General features: G+C 41.7%; 1 protein-coding gene across 1 annotated transcript; it reads right to left on the bottom strand.

Moving 5' to 3' along the window:
* Nucleotides 1-1,606: 1,606 nt before the first annotated feature.
* On the bottom strand, nucleotides 1,607-25,954 carry LOC135504535 (sodium-coupled neutral amino acid transporter 3-like). The gene is made up of 16 exons (XM_064923215.1): nucleotides 25,769-25,954; nucleotides 21,756-21,878; nucleotides 20,561-20,636; nucleotides 20,315-20,430; nucleotides 15,393-15,466; nucleotides 14,913-15,005; nucleotides 14,317-14,398; nucleotides 9,425-9,507; nucleotides 9,119-9,177; nucleotides 7,202-7,327; nucleotides 5,362-5,441; nucleotides 5,035-5,135; nucleotides 4,743-4,867; nucleotides 3,852-3,996; nucleotides 3,512-3,615; nucleotides 1,607-3,267 (listed from the first exon to the last, which is right to left on the bottom strand). The coding sequence occupies exons 2-16, from the start codon at nucleotides 21,812-21,814 to the stop codon at nucleotides 3,163-3,165; spliced, it is 1,428 nt and encodes a 475-aa protein (XP_064779287.1). The 5' UTR covers nucleotides 21,815-21,878; nucleotides 25,769-25,954; the 3' UTR covers nucleotides 1,607-3,162.
* Nucleotides 25,955-27,809: the final 1,855 nt, after the last annotated feature.

Genomic DNA, 27,809 nt, shown 5'->3' with positions numbered 1-27,809 from the left:
CTAAGCTACAGGACTGTTTCGCTAGCACAGACTGGAATATGTTCCGGGATGGCATTGAGGAGTACACCACAAGAGAAAGGAGATGATTGTGGACTACAGGAAAAGGAGAACCGAGCACGCCCTGTAGTGGAGCAGGTTGAGAGCTTCAAGTTCCTTGGCATCCACATCATCAACAAACTAACATGGTCCAAGCACACCAAGACAGTCGTGAAGAAGGCACGACAAAACCTATTCCCCCTCAGGAGACTGAAAAGATTCAGCATGGGTCTTCAAATCCTCAAAAGGTTCTACAGCTGCACCATCGAGAGCATCCTGACGGGTTGCATCACTGCCTGGTATGGGAACTGCTCGGCCTCTGACCGTAAGGCGCTACAGAGGGTAGTGCGTACGGCCCAGTACATCACCAGGGCCAAGCTTCCTGCCATCCAGGACCTCTATACCAGGCAGTGTCAGAGGAAGGCCATAAAATTGTCAAAGACTCAAGCCACCCTAGTCATAGACTGTTCGCTCTGCTACCGCACGGCAGGCGGTACCAGAGCGCCATGTCTAGGTCCAAGAGGCTTCGAAATAGCTTCTACCCCCAAGCCATAAGTCTCCTGAACAGTTAATCAAATGGCTACCCCAGACTATTTGCATTGCCCCCTTTTTTTTACGCTGCTGCTACTCTCTGTTATCTATGCATAGTCACTTTAATAACTACCTACATGTACATATTACCTCAATTACCTCGACTAACCGGTGCCCCAGCACATTGACAGGTACATTGACATTGACAGGTACCCCCTGTATATAGCCCTGCTATTGTTATGTTACTGCTGCTCATTAATTATTTGTTACTTTTTGTGTGTATTTTTCTTAAAACTGCATTGTTGGTTAAAGGCTTTCACTGTAAGGTCTACACCTGTTGTATTCGGCGCATGTGACAAATACAATTGATTTGAACTAATAACTGAGAAAAGGTAGTCATTCAAAAATCATGTTAAGCACTATTAATGCACACAGAGTGAGTCCGTGCAACTTATGATGTGACTGGTGAAGCAAATGTTTACTCCTGAACCTATTTAGGCTTGACATAATAAAAGGGGTTGAATACTTATTGACTCAAGACATTTCAGCTTTTCACTTTTTATTCATTTGTAAAAATTCAGAAAAATATAATTCCACTTCGACATTATGGAGTATTGTGTGGAGGCCAGTAACAACAATGTTTTATTTAATCCATTTTAAATTCAGGCTGTAACACAACAAAATGTGAAAAAAGTCAAGGGGAGTGAATACTTTCTCAAGGCACTGTAAATATGTGCCACTATTATCTAGTGTGAATGATATCACTCATGTTCTTTATGAGGAATCAATTTAATTTAGCTCCTCACTTCCTTTCAAAACGTTTGTTTTACTGACCAGTAAATCTTGGGACCAAAACCAATCTACACGTCTATAACCAATAATCTAACTTTAAAAGCTTGATTGTGGTTGGAGTTCCTCTTTAATTATTATTGTCTGCATGCTGAAGGAGAATTACAATTTAATTTGTCAATCATTTATGAATGTTGTGAAAAGCAAAAGACATAGAGCATGCAGATGACAGTAAAGACGTCTCAATAAATACTGACAACCACTCGTCTTTATTGAAAATAGAATATAATTGACAATGGTGCCATGTCAAACACAAAATGTGCTTAGCAACAGACCGTAGGCTGGTGACATTACAAAAAGCTATCACCTTTTTGGAACGATGTCTCCAAGACACTCAGCCTTGTCCTTCCTAAACAAGCATTCAGCCACCCAAATGGGCTCCAAGATCCTCTTGCTACACATTATCTATTGCTTCTATGTCAATATTTGACATTATTCAATAGTTTTACCTCAGTCTCCACTATACAAATCATTATAAGCAGGGACATGAACTGAAAATCTGCACAGACTGTACATGTCAAATAAGACACAGCAGAATGTCATCATTCAGTTTGTATGGCACTCGCTTCTTCATTAATTGCCTCATTGCTTTGTTGGATGTCAAATATACAGAGACATTATTGCGGATTCCCTATTTGCATAACACCAGCATAAAACCTTTTTTCACAAAAGGAGAACGAACGTATGATAATTATACTGTACAAAGTATTTTGGGTTCACAGTTGTTTTTGTTCACTATGCTCATGCGTTTCGAAACATGTCATTTCATTGTTCTGAATATTGTGGTGAAGACTAGATGGGATACCAAATTGAAGACATCGTGTCCAACAGATTTCGAGGCCAAACTTGCAATATCTCGAAGAGTGACTCGACAGAAGGATGAAATGAGCTAAAAATATGAACTGTATATCTTTCTCATTCTAATAGAGATACAGAAAAAAACTGGTTGCTCCATGATAACTGGAACATTTGAGTCAATACATTATTTGGCATGAAGCAACATGATAAAATATAAATAGGTCAACCATACAGAAAAGTGTTTCATTTATCATTCTTGGCTCATTTGGTTTATAATGGTCTGCAGCTTCTGAGGAAAAAACACTGGACACTACCAGTCCCACATCTCGGTCAATTACCTCAACAAATATTTCTGAAATGACGTTCAACAACCAAATCTAGGGGTTCACAGACAGGGTAATGTCATAAAAGTAAATCCCTTTTAGAAGAACATTTTCTTCTCTTCTCCTTAAACCTGGTTGATTAAACCACAGCCGATATTTGATCGAGAAACGAACCTGGGGTGAATTGTTTGGCAGTTGGGTAGCTGAGGACTGACTGTACAAGAGATCAAGTCCCCTTGCATAGAGAAAATGAACCCCTCCCCTCTATCTCTGTCACTTTTTTGAATGGCTTTTGACACAGGCAGCAAGTAGTGGTTTAGGGCTTTCAACAGGCAACACCCTCGTCAGCTCCTCTGACACTGCCTAGAACTCCTACCACAAAGCAAGTGACATCACTGGGTTCCTCAAAGACTAGCCTCCATTGAAGTGTAGCATGTCCATTTGATTTGAATTGATGGGGAAATGGTCTTACCATCGGGGTGGTATGGTAAGACTCATGATCATGTGGGTCCAGCCTTTAGATGGTGTTTTATCCTTCTCACAATCCAGACGGGATTGCGAAGTGGCACGGCGACAGGGCGTGCTGCTGTGTGGCATTTGGACCCTTATCGTCAATGGATGTGCTCTAATGGCCACCTCCAGCTCGTTTCTCTCCGGTCGTCCAGTCGATGATGATGAATGTCAGGCTCATAGACATGAAGATGAAGCCCATGGCTGTGAAACAGGCAGCCTGAAACCAGCCAGAGAAAGAGTTGTTGGAATTCGCCTTAAAGTCATTCATGTTGTTAAAAATCTCCACCCAAACCCGGGTTTAGGATGTTTTTACTAGCACCCATTGTGATACCACCCACCCACTCCAAACTGTAGCGAAAGGGTCATGCTATATGGTGCCAAAACCTGGGGATTGTGTAGAGAGTTTTAACAAACGTGTCTAGACAATGGAAGGAAAATGTATGAATGATGTGAACACCTACTGTGATCTTTGGTCTAGACTTCATTGGTTCTTGTTCAGTGGGAACAATGCGGATGTAGAATAACCCTGGGAGAATGAAGATCAGGCTAGGTGCAGTGGTGGCCCCTGGACAGATAAAGGAGACAATGAGTTGTTCCACTGGCAAGTACTCTTGTATGAGGCATTTGTAATATATAATGTAAATATGAAGGTCTTCCTTCCCATAGTGTTAATAAGGATGATGATGATGATGAAACATGGTACAGTGTGTCTGGTTGGTTTGTGAGTGTGGGGAGAATGAGCATCGGAGGCTGGACGGCAATAACTGTAGTAGTCTATATTCATAAATATATAAGTCTCACCAATGATGCCAAAGATGTCTCGGATGTTGGGCACAAGGATGACGAGCACGTTGACCACGAAGAGGAGACACAGGGCGATGGTGATGTGGCGTGCCCAGTGGAAGGGTTTCGCTGGGAACAGGAGCTGGAGAATGGCTCTGCGAATCTGGAAGCCACACACAACAGAGAAGACTCAGAGGAGTGCCTAGGGCGAAACTTGAAGTATGGCTGTCAAGTTAAGAGGTATGTATGTGTGAAGTCAATCTAAATTAACAGAATGTACAATGTACAATCCGGCATCAGCTATTCTGTGTGACACAGTAAGTTAACATTTAGAGGGAAATGGATATAAAAGTAACTGCCAAAATAAAGGAAAGTGAGTAAATGAAGGATACAAATTATATTAAAAGCAGGTGCTTTCACACAGGTGTGGTTCCTGAGTTAATTAAGCATATTAACATCCTATCATGCTTAGGGTCATGTTCATGCCTAGTTGCCCATTATTTTGGTAATCATAGGGAGAGTGTGTGTGTGTGCGTGTGCGTGCGTGTGCGTGCGTGTGCGCGTGCGTGCGTGCGTGTGTGCGTGTCAGTCACCAGATCTCAATCCAACTGAACACTTCTGGAAGATTCTGGAGCGGCGCCTGAGATAGCGTTTTCCATCACCATCAACAAAACACAGTTGTTGAATCTATGCCAAGGCGCATTGAATCTGTTCTGGCGGCTCGTGGTGGCCCAAGACCCTATTATGACAATGTATGTTGGTGTTTCCTTTATTTTGGCAGTTACCTGTATTTCAAGGCTATGTCGGTTTTAAAATGCAAACAATGTTTGAAATGCAAACCACTTGAAGTGTCCTTAGAAATACAGTCATTTGAGTATGTAATGAGAGTTTATGAGAGGAGGCTCTTACAGGGAAGAGAACCACAGGGACAGTAAGGGTGACTGCCACCAGTACGGCCACACGCACACACAGGATAAGTGTGTCCAGAGGGTCCACTTTGCTGTAGGTGTGCAGGAGCTCAGATTCTGTGTTCACTACATAAACATATATACGCAACACGCATACACACACGCACGCACGCACACAAACACGCATGCACACATGCACACACACAAATTGAGTATAATTTTAAATACTAAAATCATTATTTTTCTTCTGTAGATTGTATACAACTAAAGCCCTCTTGAAGCCCTGGTCTTACCATAGAAGGTGAGGTAACCAAAAATGGCGGTGAGGAGGTACATGACGAACATGCCCATGATGGACACATTAGCAATACCCTGCATACGCCTCTTGGTGGCACTTTGGTGGAAAAGAAAGCAGGGTTTTTTTTTTTCTTCAATTAATGAGGTACAGTAATGATGCTACATTTATTACATCAAAAATTGACCCTTGATTTAATCAAAAGCCAACAGGTATAATAGGTATTGTACTGCAAAATGAGTATCAGTAAAAAAAGATAAAGGCTGTCATCCCGACATGTTATGGTGTTTATGAAGGGAGCTAATTGGGAGTTTTATCGACTTACTTTTTCAGTTCAGTGTAGATGGGAAGCACCTCGGGGTGACAAACAAAGGCGAACGCTAAGATGGGGATGGTATACGCCGTCTGAAAACCATATAAAGGGTAACTCAAATTAGAGGCGTCGCATGAGGAGTGTTTGAGGAAACTCACAAGACTGTGTGGATAATTGTGCCACACTGGGTTCTGCTCCGCCTCAAAACACATGGACAAGCACTTGTCCCGACAGTAGGGTTGGGGAGAAATGGATTGCCAAAAAACGGTAACTGTAATCCGTTACGTTACCAGCAAGAATATTGTAATCCGATTACAGATACTTTTGAAAAACTAGATGATTACTTCAAGGATTACTTTTAAATTAAGAAAGGATATTTGCGGAAAAAAAATCTTTGACACTTCTCTGTTTTCACAATGAGAGAATGCCAAGAGTGTGCAAAGCTGAAATCAGCTAGGGTGGCTACTTTAAAGAATCTCAAATATAAAATATATTTTGATTTGTTTAACACTTTTTGGTTACGACATGATTCCAAATGTGTTATTTCATAGTTTTGATGTCTTCACTATTATTCTACAATATAGAAAATAGTCAAAATAAAGAAAATCCCTTCAAATGAGTAGATGTGTCCAAACTTTTGACTGGTACTGTATATATATCCATTGATTCTTGAAGAATATAACTTATAAATTCCTCATGAGCTTTAGTTCAACTGTCACACTCCATGAGAACCCAAAATATAAGCTTGTATTACTCCAATGTTTGTAAAAACATTGTATATGTAACAAACACTGTATAGCCTCATAACATGGTCAAAACAATAATGTTGATATCATGGATGGTCAGTCCTTGTATTCATAGCTCTGTCTATTAATCTGAGAGTGGTTACATTTCTCCAGGCCCATCCCTCAGCTTTTTACCAAAACAGAGGCGGGGCGACCGTTTTGTTATTGTTTCATCTGTGGATTTGCCATTTAAATAGCTACATATGATCAAGATATCAAATTGTCACCAACAAAAAGGTAAACAATAGGCCTATAGCAAATGCAGCATATGGCGTTCATTTTTCACATGTAATTAGCACTTTTCAGTAGTGCTCAAAGCATGCCATTCCAGCATTTATTTTTCAACTCGAATCAATGAGCCCAATCAGTCCTACATAACAACAAAATCATAAACAACCGAGTGGGGCTGGCTAATATGTCCTTAGTTTTGGGGTCATGCTTAGATAAAACCATTTGGCTAATCTATATTTCCAAGTCCTATACTTGACGATCAAGGGGTATAACATTTATTGGAATGACAAGAATTCGGATAGACTTTGGTTTTTAATGTAAATATATAATTTTATTGTATTATATGTAGTAGAAAACGATGGGTTAGAAGAAGCCTACATAATCAACCCATAAAGTAAAATTGAACATCCATATATGGCCAGCTATGTAAACTTTAAGATTGATTTATCCTGCAATAAATATAATTTAATTGGTAACATACATTTTTGTCTTCTTCTAAAGGGGAAAGTAATCTAAAAGTAACTGAATGTAATAAAATTACGTAACCGAGTTTGGGTAATCCAAAAGTTATATTACTGATTACAATTTTGGACAGGTAACAAGTAACTGTAATGGATTACATCTAGAAAGTAACCTACCCGGCCCTGCCCGGTAGTAACATGACACCATATCATTATAATATTGAATGACCTCTGCTCCAACTGCAAATAGCTCCTAACCTTATGTGGTCTTAACACAGTAAGAACCTAAGAGCAGAGGTGATGTGGAATAAGCACAAAAAATAATATTTGAACTGATATTTGTGTAGGTGTGTCATAAACTCTTCATTTCCTAACCTCCTGGTTGATGGTGAACATTCTGCCTTCGCACTGTCCCTCTTCCACGGTGGTGTTGATGATTGTTGTGTGATTTCTGCCATATGGCACCATGGGGCAGGGGATGTTGAACTTCTTGTATATGACCTTTGAGATAGAGAAAGAAAGAAAGAAAGAAAGAAAGAAAGAAAGAAAGAAAGAAAGAAAGAAAGAAAGAAAGAAAGAAAGAAAGAAAGAAAGAAAGAAAGAAAGAAAGAAAGAAAGAAAGAAAGAAAGAAAGAAGCTGAGCTGTCAGAGTTAGCGGAACAGCTTGACCCTCTATCGCTGACAACCATGATGACATACTCTATCTCTGGTTAATTTGTGAAATCCTGTCCCAAGCCTCATTCCTCCTTCTGCTAATTGATCAAGTTCAACGATAGAATTTGTTCCATTATTAATGTACCTTTCTGCAGCAAGGCATTTTAAAAAGTATCTTGTTAATGCCCAGAACTGCATCAGCAACATGCACAATAGTGTAATCTAGGATTGTGCTCAATTATTCAAGCAACCTTGAATTGTAAGGTTCTGTATTTATATTCTTAGTCAACCTTGTGTTCTGTTTCGTGGTTTTCTTGAACGTAGCCCTGTTTCTTTGTGTTCTTCAACATAGCCCTGTCTTTCATTTTTGTACATTGATTTCACCTGTGTTAGTTACTCACCAGGTCTGATCAGCTCCTTATTTAGTTCAGTTCATTCTGTTTGTGCCTTTGTGAGGTATTGTTCATATTGACTCTACTAAGCCTTTTCCTAGCTCGTTTGTGAGAACCGGTTATAGCCTTCAGTCCTAGTTTTGATTCACCTGCCTGTGTATGACCATTGCCTGCCTGTGTATGACCATGATTCCTGTATTCTGCGAAGGTGAAATAAACACCTCTTCGTGTGAATCTACACCTTTTTCTCCCTGACTATTCATTATGTAACAGTATAAGTTTAAACCGTTCCCTCGCCCATACCCGGGCGCGAACCAGGGACCTTCTGCACACATCAACAACAGTCACCCTCGAAGCGTAGTTACCCATCGCTCCACAAAAGCTGCAGCCCTTGCAGAGCAAGGGGAACAACTACCTCAAGGTCTCAGAGCAAGTGACGTCACCGGTTGAAACGCTATTTAGCGCACACCGCTAACTAAGCTAGCTGTTTCACATCCGTTACACTTACATGAATAGTATCAAAAATTGTTGAGTTATAGATTTTACAATTGACAATATCTAAATAATTATTGCGACGAATATGTTTCATTTAAAATGTTGCCCCCCTTTTTCCTTGTATGTCAACATAATTAGATAATGACCTATTTCAGAAGGTTAACGTACAGATGCAGGATCTCAATTTGCAATGCAGGAAATGTAAAACTTGAGGTTTAAAAAGGCTTCTGACATTTGTAATTTCCACTTTTCCCTTATGAAAAATGTATCAACTCCCCCCAAAAATGTTCATTCACTTATAATCCACATAATACTTCACATTTCCTGTTGGTGCAGTATTTTCCTGCAGTAGCAAACTGGCTCAAATTAAGATCCTACACCTCTATCCATGTTGTTAGCAAATTTCAACAACAATGCCTGGCTGGCAGTGAGTATAGGAAACAGGAGCTCACATGAAATGTCATGTGAGGTAGAGTGGCACAAGATAAAAATATATCCTCATAAATTATCGCTAGTCATGTCCTATGATAAGCTGTGAACACAAAAGTTATGAGCACATCCAGCACATTAACAAGGGTAAAGAATCACTAAAACAGCCAATCACCAGGAGGAATTTAATTTCCCAAAATGGTGAAAAGCACATGCAGTATTAGTATAGCATTGAAATGTATAACTGTTGGTATAATATATAGTGTAATATAATAATAAAATATAGACATCTGTCGTCAGATGTCATCAAAAAGTCACTCACCGAGGAAAGGAAGAAGACCATGCAGGTGAGGGAGAAGCCACTGGTGTAACCCAAATACCCTGCAAGATGCAGTCGAGTATTGTTACTACAACAAAAACAACAACCATCCCACAGACCAGCTGACAATGTTTGGTTTCCAGAACATGTCTGCTCCTGACCTAAAACATGTTCTAAACAGATACACATCCAAATGTTTTGTTTTATGAATATATGAATCAAGAGGTGTTGATTGAATGATTGACAGACATAGAGGTCATTAGCAGCCATTATGAAAGGTCGAAGTTCATGATGAGATCAGTCACATACCCAATTGTCTCATCAGGGCAAGTGGAAGGATGATGCACACACTGACGATGAGGATGAGGTAATTCCCATTCAGGAACCACTCTCTAGTTTAAAACATAAAATAAAAATAAAAAACACAGCCGGACACAAAAGTTAGTTACTTCTAGTTTCAATAAGTCATGCAATGTAGACTATGTAGAAAACATACTGTTTAGGGACAATTGATTTAGTCTAAGGGAGAAATAGATTGGCTTTTACTAACCTACCTCTCACCATTACCAATAACAGGGGAGGTTTGCAATTTTATGGGGGGGGGGGCCTCTGTAACTTTATGCCTCTGTAACTTTCTCACTCATCCTTATTCACGATTCATTCAAGATTATCCGTAATCATGGTAGCATCCACATTAATGTAGAAGTGTTCAGAAACATATTACATTATTTACAATAAAAGTGACTCCAAAATGACACAATACATTATTTACCATTCATTTATATTGGGCACAACATGATCTGAAACACAACCAAAAGAATACACGATTGATGTAGTCATTGTGTGCTAGGAATATGGGATCAAATGCTAAACTTTTGACTACTTTAATACCAGTACACATATAAGTGACCTTGGCCAAATACTTATGACACCTTCAGACTAGATACATAAAGTGCTTTCATTTCTAAACAGTAAAACAGATATGTATGAAAATACCCTCAAATAAAAGGTGACATTCTGTACTGTCACCTCATTTGAAACATTTGACCTCAATATTTACTATATCATTGCGCTGACGAACAGGAGACATTTTGAGGAACAACCCCCATTACGTTTCTGTCTAGAAGTCCAGTCAGCCCAAGAGGCAGCCGCAAAGTGGAAAGAGCTGGACGTCAAGATGGTCTTTGAAAGTCCCGGACGGGCAGAGTTCCAGATCACAACGTCAAAATGTTACTAAACAGGTACTTCCCTGTTTTACAACCTTCTTTGAAACCCGTGGAATAGATTGGGATATGGTATGGAGTACCCAAGTACCAAGTGCGCGAAACAACAAGTGGGCATTTGATAACAATCCGTAACTCAATCTCCCTAGGCCCATACAAGAGGATGATCTCCTACCCTGGACAGGCCCCTCATTGTTACATCTGCCAGGGGCCAGACCATCAGGGCAAGGAATGGTCAGAGGTGAATTGTTGGAGATGTGGAGATCTTAGACACAAATCCAGGGTATGTGAGTCTACAAGCAAGTGCACCCTGTGTGTAAAAGAGGGCCATGACTTCTTCAAGTGTCCCCAATCGTATGCCTACAAAGTGAGGGTTGGTCCACAATCCAGCCCAGATGAAGAGCCAGAAGAAGAGACAGAGACATCGACCCCGACAACGAGTTCCATCGCTCGACAGGTCCGAGCGCAGCTGAGAGACAGGTGCCAGTGAATGAGAGAGAAGCCGAGGGAGTTGAATCCAAGAGTGAAGGCGACCAGATCTCCGAGGAAGGTGTCGATGAGAGTATCCAATCCTCCAAGTTCAGCCACAGAGAGAGTGAGGAAGTCCTTTGAGGACGCGAGTAAGTCAGACTTCAGCATTAATTACCCGACCCCCGGGTAATTAGAAGAGGACGAGAAGAGAGAGAAGAGGACGATTGAGTTACATAGTCATTATTATGAGACACGTTTAGGCAATCTGTATCACATGACTCACGTGTGCGTGTGCGTGTGTGAGAGCCAGAGCGAGTTTGTGGTGATAATGTTCTATATTATGGATTGAATAATTATTTTGATGTGAGTTGGTGCCTGTTTGATGATATCTGGTTGACATCAGATTTAATTCATTCATTCATTCAATTCAATCCATGAAAGGGGCAATTTGGGACTGGTACATCCATTTTTTGGACTTATACATAGACATTGATTCTTGAAGAATGCAATTTAGAAATGCCTCACGAGCAATGGTCTTACTCCATCAGAATCCAAAATATAAGCTTGTTTTACTTCATTTCATGTAATTGTAAACAAACACTGTATAGCTTCAAAACATTGTTACAAATATCATTTGGATCTCACGGATGGTCAGTCCATGAGTCCTTGCGTCTATGTATATGAGAGTAGTTACATTTCTCCTGCCCCATTCCTCAGCTGTTTAAAGTGTGAGGATAATGCTTTAATGATAATGCCATTAATGTTTAATGTTTGAATCCCAGATTACCCTAGTAAAATAAAGGTAAAAACCCTGCAGTCGACCTACAGGACTATTCGATGTCCATAATAATGACTTACTATCTCATAATAATGACTTACTATCTCATAATAATGACTTACTATCTCATTGTTATGACTTACATACAGTTGAAGTTGGACGTTTACATACACCTTAGCCAAAGACATTTAAACTCAGTTTTTCATAATTCCTGACATTTAATACTAGTAAAAATTGTTTTAGGTCAGTTAGGATCACCACTTTATTTTAAGTATGTGAAATGTCAGAATAATAGTAGAGAGAATCATTTATTTCAGCTTTTATTTCTTTCATCACATTCCCAGTAGGTCAGAAGTTTACATACACTCCATTAGTATTTTGTAGCATTGTCTTTAAATTGTTTAACTTGGGTCAAACGTTTCAGGTAGCCTTCCACAAGCTTCCCACAATAAGTTGGGTGAGTTTTGGCTCATTCCTCCTGACAGAGCTGGTGTAACTGAGTCAGGTTTTTTTAGGCCTCCTTGCTCGCACACACTTTTTCAGTTCTGCCCACACATTTTCTATAGGATTGAGGTCAGGGCTTTGTGATGGCCACTCCAATACCTTGACTATGTTGTCCTTAAGCCATTTTGCCACAACTTTGGAAGTATGCTTGGGGTCATTGTCCATTTGGAAGACCCATTTGCGACCAAGCTTTAACTTTCTGACTGATGTCTTGAGGTGTCGCTTCAATATATCCACATAATTTTCCTACCTCATGATGCCATCTATTTTGTGAAGTGCACCAGTCCCTCCTGCAGCAAAGCACCCCCACAACATGATGCTGCCACCCCCATGCTTCACAGCTGGGATGGTGTTCTTCAGCTTGCAAGCATCCCCCTTTTTCCTCCAAACATAACGATGGTCATTATGCCCAAACAGTTCTATTTTTGTTTCATCAGACCAGAGGACATTGCTCCTAAATGTACAATCTTTGTCCCCATGTGCAGTTGCAAACTGTAGTCTGGCTTTTTTATGGTGGTTTTGGAGCAGAGGCTTGTTCCTTGCTGAGCGGCCTGTCAGGTTCTGTCGATATAGGACTTGTTTTACTGTGGATACAGTTTTGTACCTGTTTCCTCCAGCATCTTCACAAGGTCCTTTGCTGTTGTTCTGGGATTGACTTGCACTTTTCACACCAAAGTACATTCAACTCTAGGAGACAGAACGTGTCTCCTTCCTGAGCGGTATGATGGCTGTGTGGTCCCATGTTGTTTATACATGCGTACTATTGTTTGTACAGACGAACGTGGTACCTTCAGGCGTTTGGAAATTGCTCCCAAGGATGAACCAGAGTTGTGGAGGTCTACAAATTTTTTTCTGCAGTCTTGGCTGATTTCTTTTTGCTTGACATCATAGGAAAATCAAGAGGCACTGAGTTTGAAGGTAGGCCTTGAAATACATCCACAGGTACACCTCCAATTGACTCAAATTATGTCAATTAGCCTATCAGAAGCTTCTAAAGCAATGACATAATTTTCTGGAATTTTCCAAGCTGTTTAAAGTCACAGTGAACTTAGTGCATGTAAACGTCTGACCCACTAGAATTGTGATACAGCAAATTATAAGTGAAATAATCTGTCTGTAAACAATTGTTGGAAAAATTACTTGTGTCATGCACAAAGTAGATGTCCTAACCGACTTGCCAAAACTGTATGTAAACTTCTGACTTCAACTGTATCTCATAATAATGACTTACTATCTCATAGTTATGACTTACTATCTCATAATTATGATTTACTATCTCATAGTTATGACTTAATATCTCATAATTATGATTTACTATCTCATAACTCGTAGTGAGATAAAAAAAATGTGGGTGGCGGGAATGGGCTTCCATGCAGATACAAAATAATGTCTTAAAAAATCTCCTCTGTGCACAACTGTCAGAAAATGTCAGAGATCCTGCCTGGTTGATTTCAGTACGACGTTTACCAGTGCGTGCTGTAGTAAAGTGGAATCGTTTTGTCATGATGAAGAAAATGTAACACCTTTTAGTGAAATACCACAAAACTAAAGAAATATGGAATCTGATGTGAATTATGATGTAAGTCTATGTATAAATCCCAAGTCCGTCTTCGATATTCACATGGATGACATTACTAAAGAAGTATGGTGGACAATATTATGCATTGACATTACTAAACAAATATTGTGGACAATAATTGTGGACAATGCATTGTGAAAAGTACAATTTGGAAGACAAGATGCCTATAAGTCTATACATTTCTTTTTGTTTCAAACACTATTTATATTTCTTTTTTTACAAATAAAAATTGAATAAAAAAATAAGAAATACGATGGACTCCAAAAAACTTCCATGGATACTATTAAATCTGTAAATCATGTTATGTAATTATGAACTCAAATGCATTGATGTGAAAGTTTATTTGTATTTGTGTGAATTATTTATGACTATAAACTGGGTGGTTCAGCCGTGGTATATTCTGATATACCACAGGTATGACAAAACATTTATTTTAGTGCTCTAATTACGTTGGTAACCCGTTTATAATAGCAATAAGGCACCTGGGGGTTTGTGGTATATGGCCAACGGGTCGTGCCTAAGACCAGCCCTTAGCCGTGGTATATTGGCCATATACCACACGGGCCTTATTGCTGAATTGTAAAATGTGAACATTTTTAATAAAGATTATTTTTGAACAAAAAACGAAATGTGCTGCTCCACTTACCCAGTGTTCGATGACAAGCCCAGGAAGGCTTGAATGACCAGAGGCAACTCATACTTCACAATGAAGAGGTAACTGGACATTGCTGGAGGGGATTAAACATATTTCAGAGTTGTTAACTTCTATTTTCAAAAGAAAACAGACATACAAAGCCCATTTACCTGTGTTTAAAACACAAACATTGGAGGAAAAAGTTCTGTCCTGAACCACTAAAACTTTTATGAGCCATGAAATCCATGAGTGTCACGAAGCCATGAGTGCATTTGTATGTGTCACTGTGGTTATTTTTAAATCAGATACTATGTGTTAGTGGAAGTACTGTACTAGGTACACCACCCAATTCACACCTACAGACATTTTCTATTAAGGTATCTTTACTTTTACTCAAGTATGACAATTGGCTACTTTTTCCACCACTGGACGACCATACCAAAAACAAGAAGAAGCGGATCCAGTGGGCACACGATCACCAACACTGGGCAATTAAGGAGTGGACCACTGCCTGGTCCGAGGAATCCCGGTTCGTGTTGTGCCATGCTAATGGAAGAGTCAGGATTTGGCCTCAGCAGCATAAGTCCATGGTCCCCCTAGCCACTTACCGCCGATGTTGTGAAAGGTTATAATGACTCCCGCTGCTATTTTTCCTGGGTGTCCAAAAGCACGGAAACCCAGCTGTTCATACGCACGAATACCTGAACAGACATAAGAGACATTAGTCTGTGAAAGAGTAGAAATGGAACAGAATCTATCTGTCATAAGGATACACTTTTATCTAAAGCAACTTACAACAGATAGTGCATACATTTTAGTATATGTGACTCCAGCAGGAAATCAAACCCACAACCACTAATTTACAGACAGCTTGTTTCATATAGTGGATCCCTACTATAGTTTTCTCTATAAAAAAGCTATGTATTTCTGTCAAGGGGTAAAACAACAGGTTTTTCAATGGTCCAGATGTGAAGGGAAAATTTGTTCACAGAAAGTTTACTTTTCTCATCTTGTTATGATACACTCTATGATTCAGCTATTAATTTGTCTTTGATTCCATGGACTGGTCCTTAGTGACACATACTCACCCACAACTCCAGCACTCTTAAGCAGAAGGTGAACCGAGTAGCTGGACAGACAGGCGATACATATCAACAGGATTCTGCGGAGCACAAACAACTGACTTAGACATTTTGGAAAGGTAAACAACATAATTGATTTCATGTGGTTTCATCCAATGTTAAATAATGAGTAGCCGACCTCTTCACCGATTAATCAAACCGTTTACTACGAAGTAAACACTGGAAGAAGAAACTGGCCTCCTGTAACAGCAACTTAATAATGACAATGCTCAAATTATTTATTCATAAGCATTCAAAAAGAAATTGACTCTTGCCTGACCCTGACATGAATGTGAGCAACCCAAAGAGCAAAGCATGCTTGGAAGCCATATATGTGGTGTGCCCATACGCAAGCTATGATTCATCTGCCAACTCTAAGCTATATTTAACTCCTGAAATTTGATTTAGAAGTGGCATGTGTCTCAAATCTCATCATTAAAATTACTTATGGACACACCAACACACACCACTCTTCTCCACAGTTTTTTTAACCATTCAAAGACCATAAATGTCAAATATTATATTGACGATTTTTCATTACATTTTTGTCAGCTTTCCACTGTACTGTTTTGGTAACATTGTTGCAACGCATTATGCCGTAACAGTGTGTATCAAACCATATTGGGAGTAGCTGCATCTGTGACCTTTTGACAAAAAGAAACTGTGGCGACTTCCGCCGAAGTTGGTGCCGCTCCTTGTTTGTGCGGCGTTCGGCGGTCGTCGTCACTGGCTTTCTAGCTGCCACCGATCCACGTTAGTTTTTCCATTTGTTATGTCTTGATTGTACACACCTGGTTCCCATTACGTTATTATTTTTTCCCTATTTAACCCTCTGGTTCTCATTATGTTTTGTGCATGATTTTTCCTGGTTTTGTGTTAGTCTTTTGGTTGTTTGTTATCCCTGCGTGGATTTATTGGCTGATTATTTTTCTGAGTAAAGTACGTTATTTTACTCAGTTCTGTGTCCTGCGCCTGACTCCGTCCTCACCTCTGCACAACTGACACTTGACAGAATCACGCACCATTTTAATGGAGTTAGCAGGTGCACCCAGTCCTCCGGTACCAGTGGAGGAATGTGTCCAGCAGCACGCGGCGATGCTCCAACATCTTTTCACAGCCATGGATCGCGTGCAGCTCAACATGGAGAGATGGGAAAGAGGGGTTTTCCCCACAACCCCATCAACTTCACTCCAACCAACACCACCACCAACACCACAACCCACACCGCTGTCCACCCCTCCATCACCTGGACCCAGTGGGATTCGGCTCTCGCTCCCGAGCACATATGATGGGACGGCTGCCGTTCCTGCTCCAATTGGAGCTCTACCTGGCGACCGTCCATCCGGCTCCCTCGAGATACGAGAGCGGGCCCGCCCTCATCTCCTGTCTGTCGGAAGGCGCTTGAGTGGGTCAACGCTGAATGGGGAAGTATAGACACAGTGTTGGTCCGCTATGAGGATTTCACCCGCCGCTTCCGGGCGGTCTTCAATCATCTACCTGGGTGGAGAGTGGCAGGGGAACGCTTGTTCCATCTCAGACAGAGGATGAGGAGCACACAGGAATTCGCAATGGACTTCAGGACCCTGGCTGCCAGCGCGGAATGAAATGAGAGGGCCCTGATCTACCATTACCGATGTAGTCTACGTGAGGATGTTTGTCAGGAGCTGGCCTGCAGGGACACCACCCTTACCCTCGACCAGCTGGTGGATTTATCCATCTGGCTGGATAACCTGTTGGCCACACGCGGACGTCCGGATCGGGGTCCGTCCATTCCATCCCCCAGCCCCTCCGATCCTACACCTATGAAGCTCGGAGGTGCTGCTCTAAGGGTGACCAGAGGGGGGGCTGTTTCCTGCACTACCTGTGGCCGCAGAGGACACACTGCTGGTCGGTGCTGGAGAGGTTCCCCAGGAAGTTGAAGCGGCAAGCAGGGCACTGGTGATTCATCCCAGGTGAGTATGCACCCAACTCACCCAGAGCTTCCTGATGCGCACATGTGTATATCTATAGAATTTCCTGAGTTTTCCCCGCATAAGGCGCTAGTAGATTCAGGCGCAGCTGGGAACTTTATTGACCGTTCATTTGGGGAGAAGGGGTAGCCTAGTGGTTAGAGCATTGGACTAGTAAACAAAAGGTTGCAAGTTCATATACCCGAGCTGACAAGGTACAAATCTGTTGTTCTGCCCCTGAACAGGCAGTTAACCCACTGTTCCTAGGCCGTCATTGAAAATAAGAATTTGTTCTTAACTGACTTGCCAAGTAAAATAAATTAAAAATTAAAAAGTGCTCGTAGATTAGGGATCCCTATTGTTGATGTGCCCTTCCCTGTACATTCCTTAGATAGTCGTCCTTTAGGGTCAGGTCTGATTAGGGAGACCACAGCTCCACTATGTATGATAACGCAGGAGGGTCATGAGGAGAGAATCGGTCTCTTCCTGATCAATTCGCCTGTGGTTTTGGGGTTTCCCTGGTTGGCCCATCATGACCTCACTATTTCGTGGCAACAGAAGGCTCTCAAGGGATGGTCACGTCAGTGTTCAGGGAGGTGTATAGGTGTTTCCATAGGTGTAACTACGGTGGAGAGTCCAAACCAGGTCTCCACCATGCACATTCCCCCTGTATATGCCGATTTGGCTCTCGCCTTCTGTAAAAGGAAGGTGAATTAACTACCACCCCATCGACGGGGGGATTGTGCGATAAATCTCCTGGTAGACGCAGCACTTCCCAGGAGTCAAGTGTATCCTCTGTCACAGGAGGCAATGGAAACATATGTCACCGAATCTCTGGGACAGGGATACATTCAGCCTTCCACTTCACCTGCCTCCTTGCGTTTCTTTTTTGTGAAGAAGGATGGAGGTTTACGCCCGTGCATTGACTGTAGCATTGACTATAGTTTAAATGCATTGACTATAGTTTAAATCAGATCACAGTGAAGTATAGTTACCCTCTGCCTCTCATAGCCAGTGTGACTTAGTCATTGCATGGGGCGCACTTCTTCACCAAATTGGATCTCTGGTGTGCTTACAACCGGGTGCGTATCCGGGAGGGGGATGAACGGAAGATGGCATTTAGTACCACCTCTGGGCACTATGAGTACATCGTCATGCCGTACGTGTTAATGAATGATCCATCCCTCTTCCAATCCTTTGTAGACAAGATTTTCAGGGACCTGCACGTGCAGGGTGTAGTGGTGTATATAGATGACATTCTAATATACTCCGCTACATGCGCCGAGCATGTGTCTCTGGTATGCAAGGTGCTTGGTCGACTGTTGGAGCATGACCTGTACGTTAAGGCTGAAAAAATGTCTGTTCTTCCAACAGTCCATCTCCTTCCTAGGGTACCGCCTGTCCGAGTCAGGGGTAGAGATGGACAATGACCGTATTTCAGCCATGCTTAATTGGCCGACTCCAACCACGGTAAAGGAGGTGCAGTGGTTCTTAGGGTTTACCAACTACTACCGGAGGTTCATCCAGGGTTTTGGTCAGGCAGCAGCTCCCTCAATGCTGAAGGGGGGACCGGTGCGACTGCAGTGGTCAGCTGGGGCGGACAGGGCTTTTGGTCACCTGAAGGCTCTGTTCACCTTGGCTCCTGTGCTGGCTCATCCTGATCCCTCCTTAGCGTTCATAGTAGAGGTGGACGCGTCCGAGGCTGGGATAGGAGCTGTGCTGTCTCAGCGCTCGGGTACGCTACCAAAACTCTGCCCCTGTGTGTTCTTTTCGAAGAAGCTCAGCCCGGCGGAGAGAAACTATGATGTGGGAGACCGGGAGCTGTTGGCTGTTGTCGGGGCTCTGAAAGCGTGGAGGCATTGGCTTGAGTGGGCTAAACACCCCTTTGTCATTTGGATTGACCACCACAATCTGGAGTACATCTGGGCGGCGAGGAGAATGAATCCTCGCCAGGCGAGGTGGGCCATGTTTTTCAGCCGTTTTGTGTTCGCTCTATCCAACAGACCAGGTTCCCAGAACGCTGAGGCAGATGCACTGTCTCGGATGTATGACACAGAGGAGCGATTCACGGATCCCACTCCCATACTTCCGGCTTCTTTGTTTTCTCCTGCTCGGTGTGCGCCCAGTAAAAGGCACCTAGACACCTGCCCAGAGGGAAATTACAACCCCTACCTGTTCCACAACGACCATGGTCACACCTATCGGTGGATTCCGTGACGGATCTCCCTCCGTCACAAGGAAACACCACGATTCTTGTTGTTGTGGATCGGTTTTCTAAGTCCTGCCGTCTCATTCCTTTGCCCGGTCTCCCTACGGCCCTACAGACTGCGGAGGCCCTGTTTACACACATCTTCCGGCACTACGGGGTGCCTGAGTATATACTGTCTGATCGAGGTCCCCAGTTCACATCAAGGATCTGGAGGGTGTTCATGAAAGTCTGGAGGTCTCAGGGTCTCAGGGTTTCACCCCGAAAGTAATGGGCAGGTGGTGAGAGTTAACCGGGATGTGGGTAGGTTTCTGCGGTCTTATTGCCAGGACCGGCCGGGGGAGTGGTCGGCTTTCATCCCCTGGGCAGAGATGGCCCAAAACTCCCTCCGCCTCTCCTCCACTAACCTGTCTCCGTTTCAGTGTGTACTAGGTTATCAGCCGGTTCTGGCACTGTGGCATCAGAGCCAGATCGAGGCACACTAGATAAATAATCCCACCCCACAAATTTTGACCTGGCAAGTTAATATTTAACTTGGTTGGAGTGTGTGTGTGCTAATTTCCCACTGGGCACACACTGGTTGAATCAACGTTGTTTCCACGTCATTTCAACAAATTACGTTGAACCAACGTTGAATAATCGTTGAATTGACGTCTTTGCCCAGTGGGTTGTCTGTTGTCACTTCAGGAAATCACATAGGGACATGGCACACATGAGTGTGCTGCTGTACTCACATAAAGAGAACGATGCCTGTGTTTGACATGGCGTATGACAATCCCAGAATTCCACTCCCCATGATGGCGTTACTGAGGTTAAAGACGGACATTCCGAAAGAGGTTTTTCCCTCAAACTGCCAAGGATACAAATACATGAATATCAGTTGTTATAACTCCTCATAATGACATTTCATGACATGACATCTCAGCATAAAAACAATGACTGTCGGCTCCAGAGCTGTGGCCATAGTTCTTCATACTCACATCGGTAAACTGGGGCTTCTTGGTCCCATCACTCTTATGTGGTAACATCTCCTCTTCCTCTTCTGCCTGCGGGATGCTATTATGTCAATCAAACCAAGGAAATAGAAATAGAAATCACTGAGGTTAAACAACACTCCTTTTTATCAATGTCCAATGTCCATTTTCCAGGTATATATAACATACACTCAGTGGCCAGTTTATTAGGTACACCCATTTAGTACCGGGTCGGACCCCCCTTTGTCTCCTGAACAATCTGAATCCTTCGGGGCATGGAAACCTTGCTCAATTGATATAATTGATATCAAGGGACCTAACGTGTGCCAGAAAACATTCTCCACACCATTCCACCACCAACACCAGTCTATACCGTTGAAACCAGACAGGGTGGAGCCATGGACTCGTGCAGCTTGAGCCAAATCCTGACTCTGTCATCAGCATGACGCAACAGGAAACGGGATTCATAGGACCAGGCAATGTTTTTCCACTCCTTTAATTGTCCAGTGTTGGTGACCGTGTGCCAACTAGACCCACGTCTTCTTGTTTTTAGCTGAAAGGAGTGGAACCTGGTGTGGTCGTCTGCTACAATAGTCCATCCGTGACAAGGACCGACGAGTTGTGCGTTCCGAGATGTCGTTCTCACAACGCTGTTGTACTACGTCGTTATTTGCCTGTTTGTGGCCCACTTGTTAGCTTGCATGATTCTCCCCCAACCGCTCATCAACGAGCTGTTTCCACCCACAGGACTGCAGCTGACTGGATGTTTTTTGGTTGTCGCACCATTCTTGGTAAACCCTAGACACTCTCATGCATGAAAAGCCCAGGAGGCCAGCTGTTTCTGAGATACTGGAACCGGCGCGCCTGGTACCGACAATCATACCACGCTCAATGTCACTTAGGTCACTTGTTTTACCCATTCCAATGTTCAATCGAACAGTAACTGAATGCCTTGATGCATGTCTGCCTGCTTTATATAGCAAGCCATGGCCCTGAGACTCACTCTCTGTAGGAGCGAACCATTTTCATGAATTGGTGGTGTACCTAATAAACTGGCTACTGTGTAATTATAGGGTGGTAATAGTCTTCTTTGTCAGAAAACAAACACAAATGCACAACAAAAGACTATCATGCACACAACTGGGGGAAAGATATTATCATGCATGCCAGGTAGCAATATGTGCAGTCAAAGAGGACATACCCATCTTCGAAAGGGACAAAGCCATGGTGGAGGCCATTTGATAGCTTTTGGAGTTCCATATTGTTTTAGCTGATACAAAGACGGGTGGGTGACTGATGTTTTTTTACTGGCTCGAGTTCCAATCTGAAACAAAGCAAATAGGATTGACCTTAGATAAATGAGCAAGTTATCGTTTGCATGTCATTCAAGATGATAGACAAAAAAAAATGTACAGTCAGGTTTGACCTTCAATGAAAACGGTTTGGGGAATTTGCACGTCGCAAAGCCTAGCCTCTAGGGCTGGGCTCTCCAACCCTGTTCCTGGAGAGCTACCCTCCAGTAGGTTTTCACTTCAACCCCAGTTGTAACTATTCTGATTCAGCTTATCAACCAACTAATTGGGGTTGGAGCGAAAACCTACAGGACGGTAGCTCTCCAGGAAAAGGGTTGGAGAGCCCTGCTCGAGGGTAACTGTGGGAGTTGTCAAGGTGTCTGCTGTCACTGTGGGACCACATGTCTGCTTCCCACCAGTGGAATCTATAGCACCACTCTCTCCTTGCATGTGTCATTTCATTTGACAGCTCAGGTTGCAATGCCAGTAATGAGACGCCTGACTACTTTTGAAATCCTTCCAATATAATTCCTTCCAATAGAAGAGGCTAACAAACGTAATAAAAGTATCCATTACCAACACCTGGAAGCACTGTGTTGTCATCACAGACTTTGTTGTGAACACAGACTCTGTTGTGAACACAGACTTTGTTGTCCACTGTTATTTATCTAGATTTTATTTATCCAGAGTGCCATTCGTCTCTTTTTTAACCGATTTGGATTTCACTCTTGTCCCTCTCCACTGCAGGGCTACCATAGGGTAAGATACCAGCCTTATGCTGAGCTGCCAGCTGTGATTTGATGTCAAATTACAATAAATATTGCAATTTGCTGAACAAAGAGTGTCATATGAGGCTGCTTACATATCGCCTTCTGATACATTGACAAAATAATTATACAAGAAGATAAGGCATGTGGCCCTTTATCAAGGCTCATGAGTTGTGTTGGCTCACAGCTGAGGCAATGTTGTATTTGATCATTTTATAGCTAGGCTACTTTTGTTCTCAGTGTGCTGTATTTACAGACAATAGTCTTTTCATTCAGAAACATATGGTCTGACTAGCCAAAGAAAACAAAACTTTACAAAATGTAGTCCTATGATTAACTCATAACTAATGTTCTTTGCTACCCCCACACAACACTTCTGTCTATTTCATTACGGCATGAAAGTGAAACCTAAATATCTTGGATAGTGCTTTTGAAAGTAAGCTTTCCTGTTTGACCTTTACCATAGAAAACATTACTGCTTCTTACAAACTGTGTTGCACTGCTGAGTCCAATGACCCTAGGGAGGTGTGTTTTATAACACAAGTGATGTGGGACGTTGGAATTCACATTTATATGCACGCCAGAATTTTTCCTAACCCCTGAGATGGATACGTGGCTCACTGGCTCCCAAGTTGCAGTTTGGAGCAAGTCCAGGTTTTTACCAGCTGCAACTCCCCACCAGTTGCTGGAGACCTAAGCCTTGTTATGTCAAACGCGATTTTGATAACCGTTCGACTTACTCTGACATCATATGATGCATCACACACTTTTCAAAGGTGATTCAGGTAGCGGGCACCCTACATAACCTAATACATTGGATGATCCCTCAGAATGTGCCTTCTGATGATGACCCATACTAAGTGTACAGTACTTTGGTATGGGTAAATTGTAAGGAAATTCTACCCTTTGGGCCAACTCTAGTTTCTATAGCAATAATACCCAACAGCATTTAGAAAAGCCACAGAGGTGTTGGTCTGCTGTTCCTACAACCATTTCACCAACATTCCTTTCTCTGTCTCTCTTCCTTTTCATATTTCGACATTGCTACGTTACGTGTGGGATTTTTCTCCTTTGGTAAATCTCTCCCTACATTTATTCCAATACTTTAAGAGCCCCTGGAAATATTTTTTTTACGTAACCCAAATGCTTTTCTTATGACAGGCACCTTGTTGTGAGTGGACGGGAACTGTCGGGCAAGCCCATACTTGCATCGTGTTTTGGGAATCAAACTCCAGAATATGCCTTTCTGCTCGGTTCTCACTTCGCACCAACACAAAATGTCTCTGTTGAAATCAACACCCAACGACCACAACTACAAACGAACACACACATACATGCACTGGTGACCCATTCACACACATGCACACAAACCTAGACACACCATCTATTTTTGTATGCATTATTTACATTGCAAGGTTCTTTCGTGGAAATGTAGTCTTTTTCTGATGTTTATTTTGGATATTTTAGGAAGCCATAGTGGTCGGTAACCAATACAGCTAGGAAATCCTCTGAGTGAAGAATGATGTCCGATATTGTAAATCAAATGTGTGATGTCAGGAAAAAATGCAATGGTCTATAATTAGAGTGGTATGGAAACCATCTATCATTTCCAATAAAATGTCTGTTTTAAGATTTTGCTAAAAAAGAAAACTAGCTAGATTTCTGATCTTATGTATTATTATTATTATTATTGACTGACCTATCAGAAAACATATAATCTGTAATGGGAAGAAAAAGTCCTATATAGCCTGTTGAATCGTGCATTCGGCCAACAGACGACCCACAAATAAGTGCCACCATGTGACGCTAGTTTGGAAAGGTGGATAGACATTGCCTTTATAAAACTGAGAAACAATAAGAGGGCTCTTTGTACAAATGAAAAACCTTGAGGGACATATTCATATGTTGACTATGTTTTGTGTGAATGTATCTAGATAGCTCTGTCGTTTTTGATTCATCCAATTGCAATGGTGGCAACTTCCCTCTGTTACTGTATCTAGTATTAAGCTATTTATATGATACTGTACCAAGGCTGAGTTTCCGAGTGAGTGAAGGAAACAAATGTGCCTGTAAATAGGCAAAGTATATGGCAGCAGAGTGCAGCACATAAAACACCCTCTGATCCCCCTTTTCTGTGCAATAAAGCGGTGTATTCATTACATATTATGTAATAACCTTAATATTTTTTTCTTGCTTTCCATTGGCCGATTGAGAGGTTTTTATATGCTTTAGCAATAGTCCTGGAGTTAGGTGTAGTTGTACACTTGACATCGAGACTAGTGGATAAGAAAATTGACTAGGTAAATAAACAATGTATGAGATTCTGTCAATTCTATTTGAGGAAGAGCTATAAATGAAGGTCTCCAATGATACAGTAGGATCAACTGATTCTTGTATTTATAGACAAAGGGGAAAACGGGGTTTTGTGCTCAAACAACTATATTCCAAGGCACTCCATTAGACACTAGTGTCCAGTAGACACTCTCTCAATTATAACAATATAGTTTATTATAGATCCATTGTTAAAAACATACTGTGACGTTTCGGTCAAGGGGGTTTTGCATTGACAGACAAAGATCCAAGACTGTTGTGTTGGGTTGTATGATTCACATTACAAAACAGTCAACTGCTATTCTGAGCAATTGCTTGAATACAGTGTCAGTCACACAAAGAAAGAGACAGTGGCCACTGAATTCACTGTCAGTTGGTGTCCTTACTCTCGTGAGCTCACTCGACCTATCACACAGTGTCTGTCTGTAACCTTTCCAAATGGACATATTCAGACCAGTCTTCCAACAAGTCATTTGACACCCACCTATTCAATCCATATTGGTAGAAATAAAAGGGCTTTTGAAAGCTGCAAAAGCTGACAACCAAAAATAGTCAAAAATCCACACATGAGACTGGTCAGGAAAACATTCCCAATCATGAATAGTGAAAAAAAGACTTTAGTACTTCAGTATGTTGTGGAAGTCAAGAAACTCAAGTAGTTCAACTGATAATGACAAATTCCAGAAACACTACCTCACAACAAACCTTACTGATGTGGATCAGTGAAATTCCCATAGTACTTAACCCTTCCTGTAATGTACTTCATATGACACACACGTGGCATGGCAATACATATGGAAGAAAAAAGGACTGGGTTATCTTACCTTCTAATGCGGAAAATATAGTTTCAATGAAGACAGAAAGATAGTGAAGGGTGTCCTGAGGAAAATATATGTTTTCTTGACCAAGGTGTTGTTTTTCTCAGTTGTAATTGGCCTGAGTTTAGAGACAAGAAGAAAGAACAGAGAGTGTCTGCTTAGGGGAAAGGGAGACCGTTTGGGTGGGAGCACATGTATAGGAAAAGGCACTAAAAGGGAGGGCTGTTCAAAATTATGGTCTCAAGTTTCTTGTGATGTCACACATGGCCACTCCTATCTCTACTGTCAAAAACAGGCATGCAGGGGCATATTCTCACAACAACTCTGGTGAATTGCTCCATTGGGATTCCATCACAATTGGAAGAGGCATTGACTTCTCTTATCAGAAGACTGTATTCTCACATGTCCTCTCCTCCTAAAAATTGCAATATTAGAAATAAATATGGTGAGGTGATCAATCTCAGGTTGCATAAGAGTCTGGCTCAGTGGAATGAGTTCAGCCCCCCATGAGAAATACACTGGAAGGGAAAGGTAAACCACAAGGCACCACTATAAGAGTAACAGTGCATTCGGCCAAAAGACGACCCACAAAAACGGGCCACCATGTGACGCTAGTTTGGAAAGGTGGATAGACATTGCCTTTATAAAACTGAGAAACAATAAGAGGGCTCTTTGTACAAATTAAAAACCTCGAGGGACATATTCATAGGTCGACTATGTCTTGTGTGAATGTATCTAGATAGCTCTGTCGTTTTTGATTCATCCAGTTGCAATGGTGGCAACTTCCCTCTGTTACTGTATCTAGTATTAAGCTATTTATATGATACTGTACCAAGGCTGAGTTTCCGAGTGAGTGAAGGAAACAAATGTGCCTGAAATAAGGGAAGTATATGGCAGCAGAGTGCAGCACATAAAACACCCTCTGATCCCCCTTTTCTGTGCAATAAAGCGGTGTATTCATAACATATTCTGTATGGTTTATTTGCTGCGTAAGGTTTATTTGATCGAATACATATGTCGTAACGCTTAAGTTGTTGCGAGTGTACTGATATATGTAGGACACGTGACATCCCGGGAAACTTTGAGAATTAATTTTTGTATCGGACTTGTCTTGAGATGGCTATGCATATTCATGGCATGAGGCTAGTAGCGCAGAATCGCTCTCCATTGAATACAGGCAGTTGACATCAACATGTATCCACCAATCCAAAGAAATGATAGGTGGGAGCTAAACAGCCAACCGTGTCACTTTGTAGTCTCCCAATGTTAGGGCAGAGATACATGTATCTTGTATCTTACATCCATAATCTTTGACACAGACCACATGAGACAGCATGAGAGAAGAATGTACACAACAGAGACAGTTCAGATAGAGACAGTTTGTGAGGTAGCTCTACCCGATTGACAGTTGTAGTAGTCTACCTCCACCCCAATGGACATGTATTTTTTCATCACTGCCACAGTTGTTATTATGTGTAGAGTGCTATTTCTATGTATATTGTTGTTTTTTTAATACAATTTTCATTATTTTATTTAACTTAGTCCTGCATGTTAGAGTTCGAAGCATAAGATTTTCACTGTACCCTGCAATCACACCTGCAACCCGGTACATGTGACTATTAAACACTGAATAGTAGTTGGTAATAAGCACATCTTGAAAGTATGCTTTATCTACTTTGAAGAACAACTAGACTGATTTTGTCAGACGGCTCTGCAGCACAGTCATCTACCAGCTAGCTAAATAGGATGACTCAATTGAGAGAAACAGAGATAACGTTACATGGTTATCTGTCTGGCTGCTACTCCCTGAGCAGAGATGAGATGATGACTTGAATGAAACTTGAATGAAATAATAGAGTCATCAAATTAAAAAAAAAAAGTTATATACACAACTGAAATATTTTACGAAAGTATGGTCATGTGAATAAATTATGGTTAATAAGTACGCAGTAATGGTCACTTCCATCTGCTGTTATTAATTGTTTTATTCTGTGTTTTTAGACAATGGAACGTTTTCAATGTTTTGGCAAATTAATGTTCTCAATAT

Source organism: Oncorhynchus masou, chromosome 18 (assembly GCF_036934945.1).
Source record: "Oncorhynchus masou masou isolate Uvic2021 chromosome 18, UVic_Omas_1.1, whole genome shotgun sequence".
Taxonomy (NCBI): Eukaryota; Metazoa; Chordata; class Actinopteri; order Salmoniformes; family Salmonidae; genus Oncorhynchus; species Oncorhynchus masou.
This window is presented reverse-complemented; position numbering and strand designations above follow the sequence as displayed.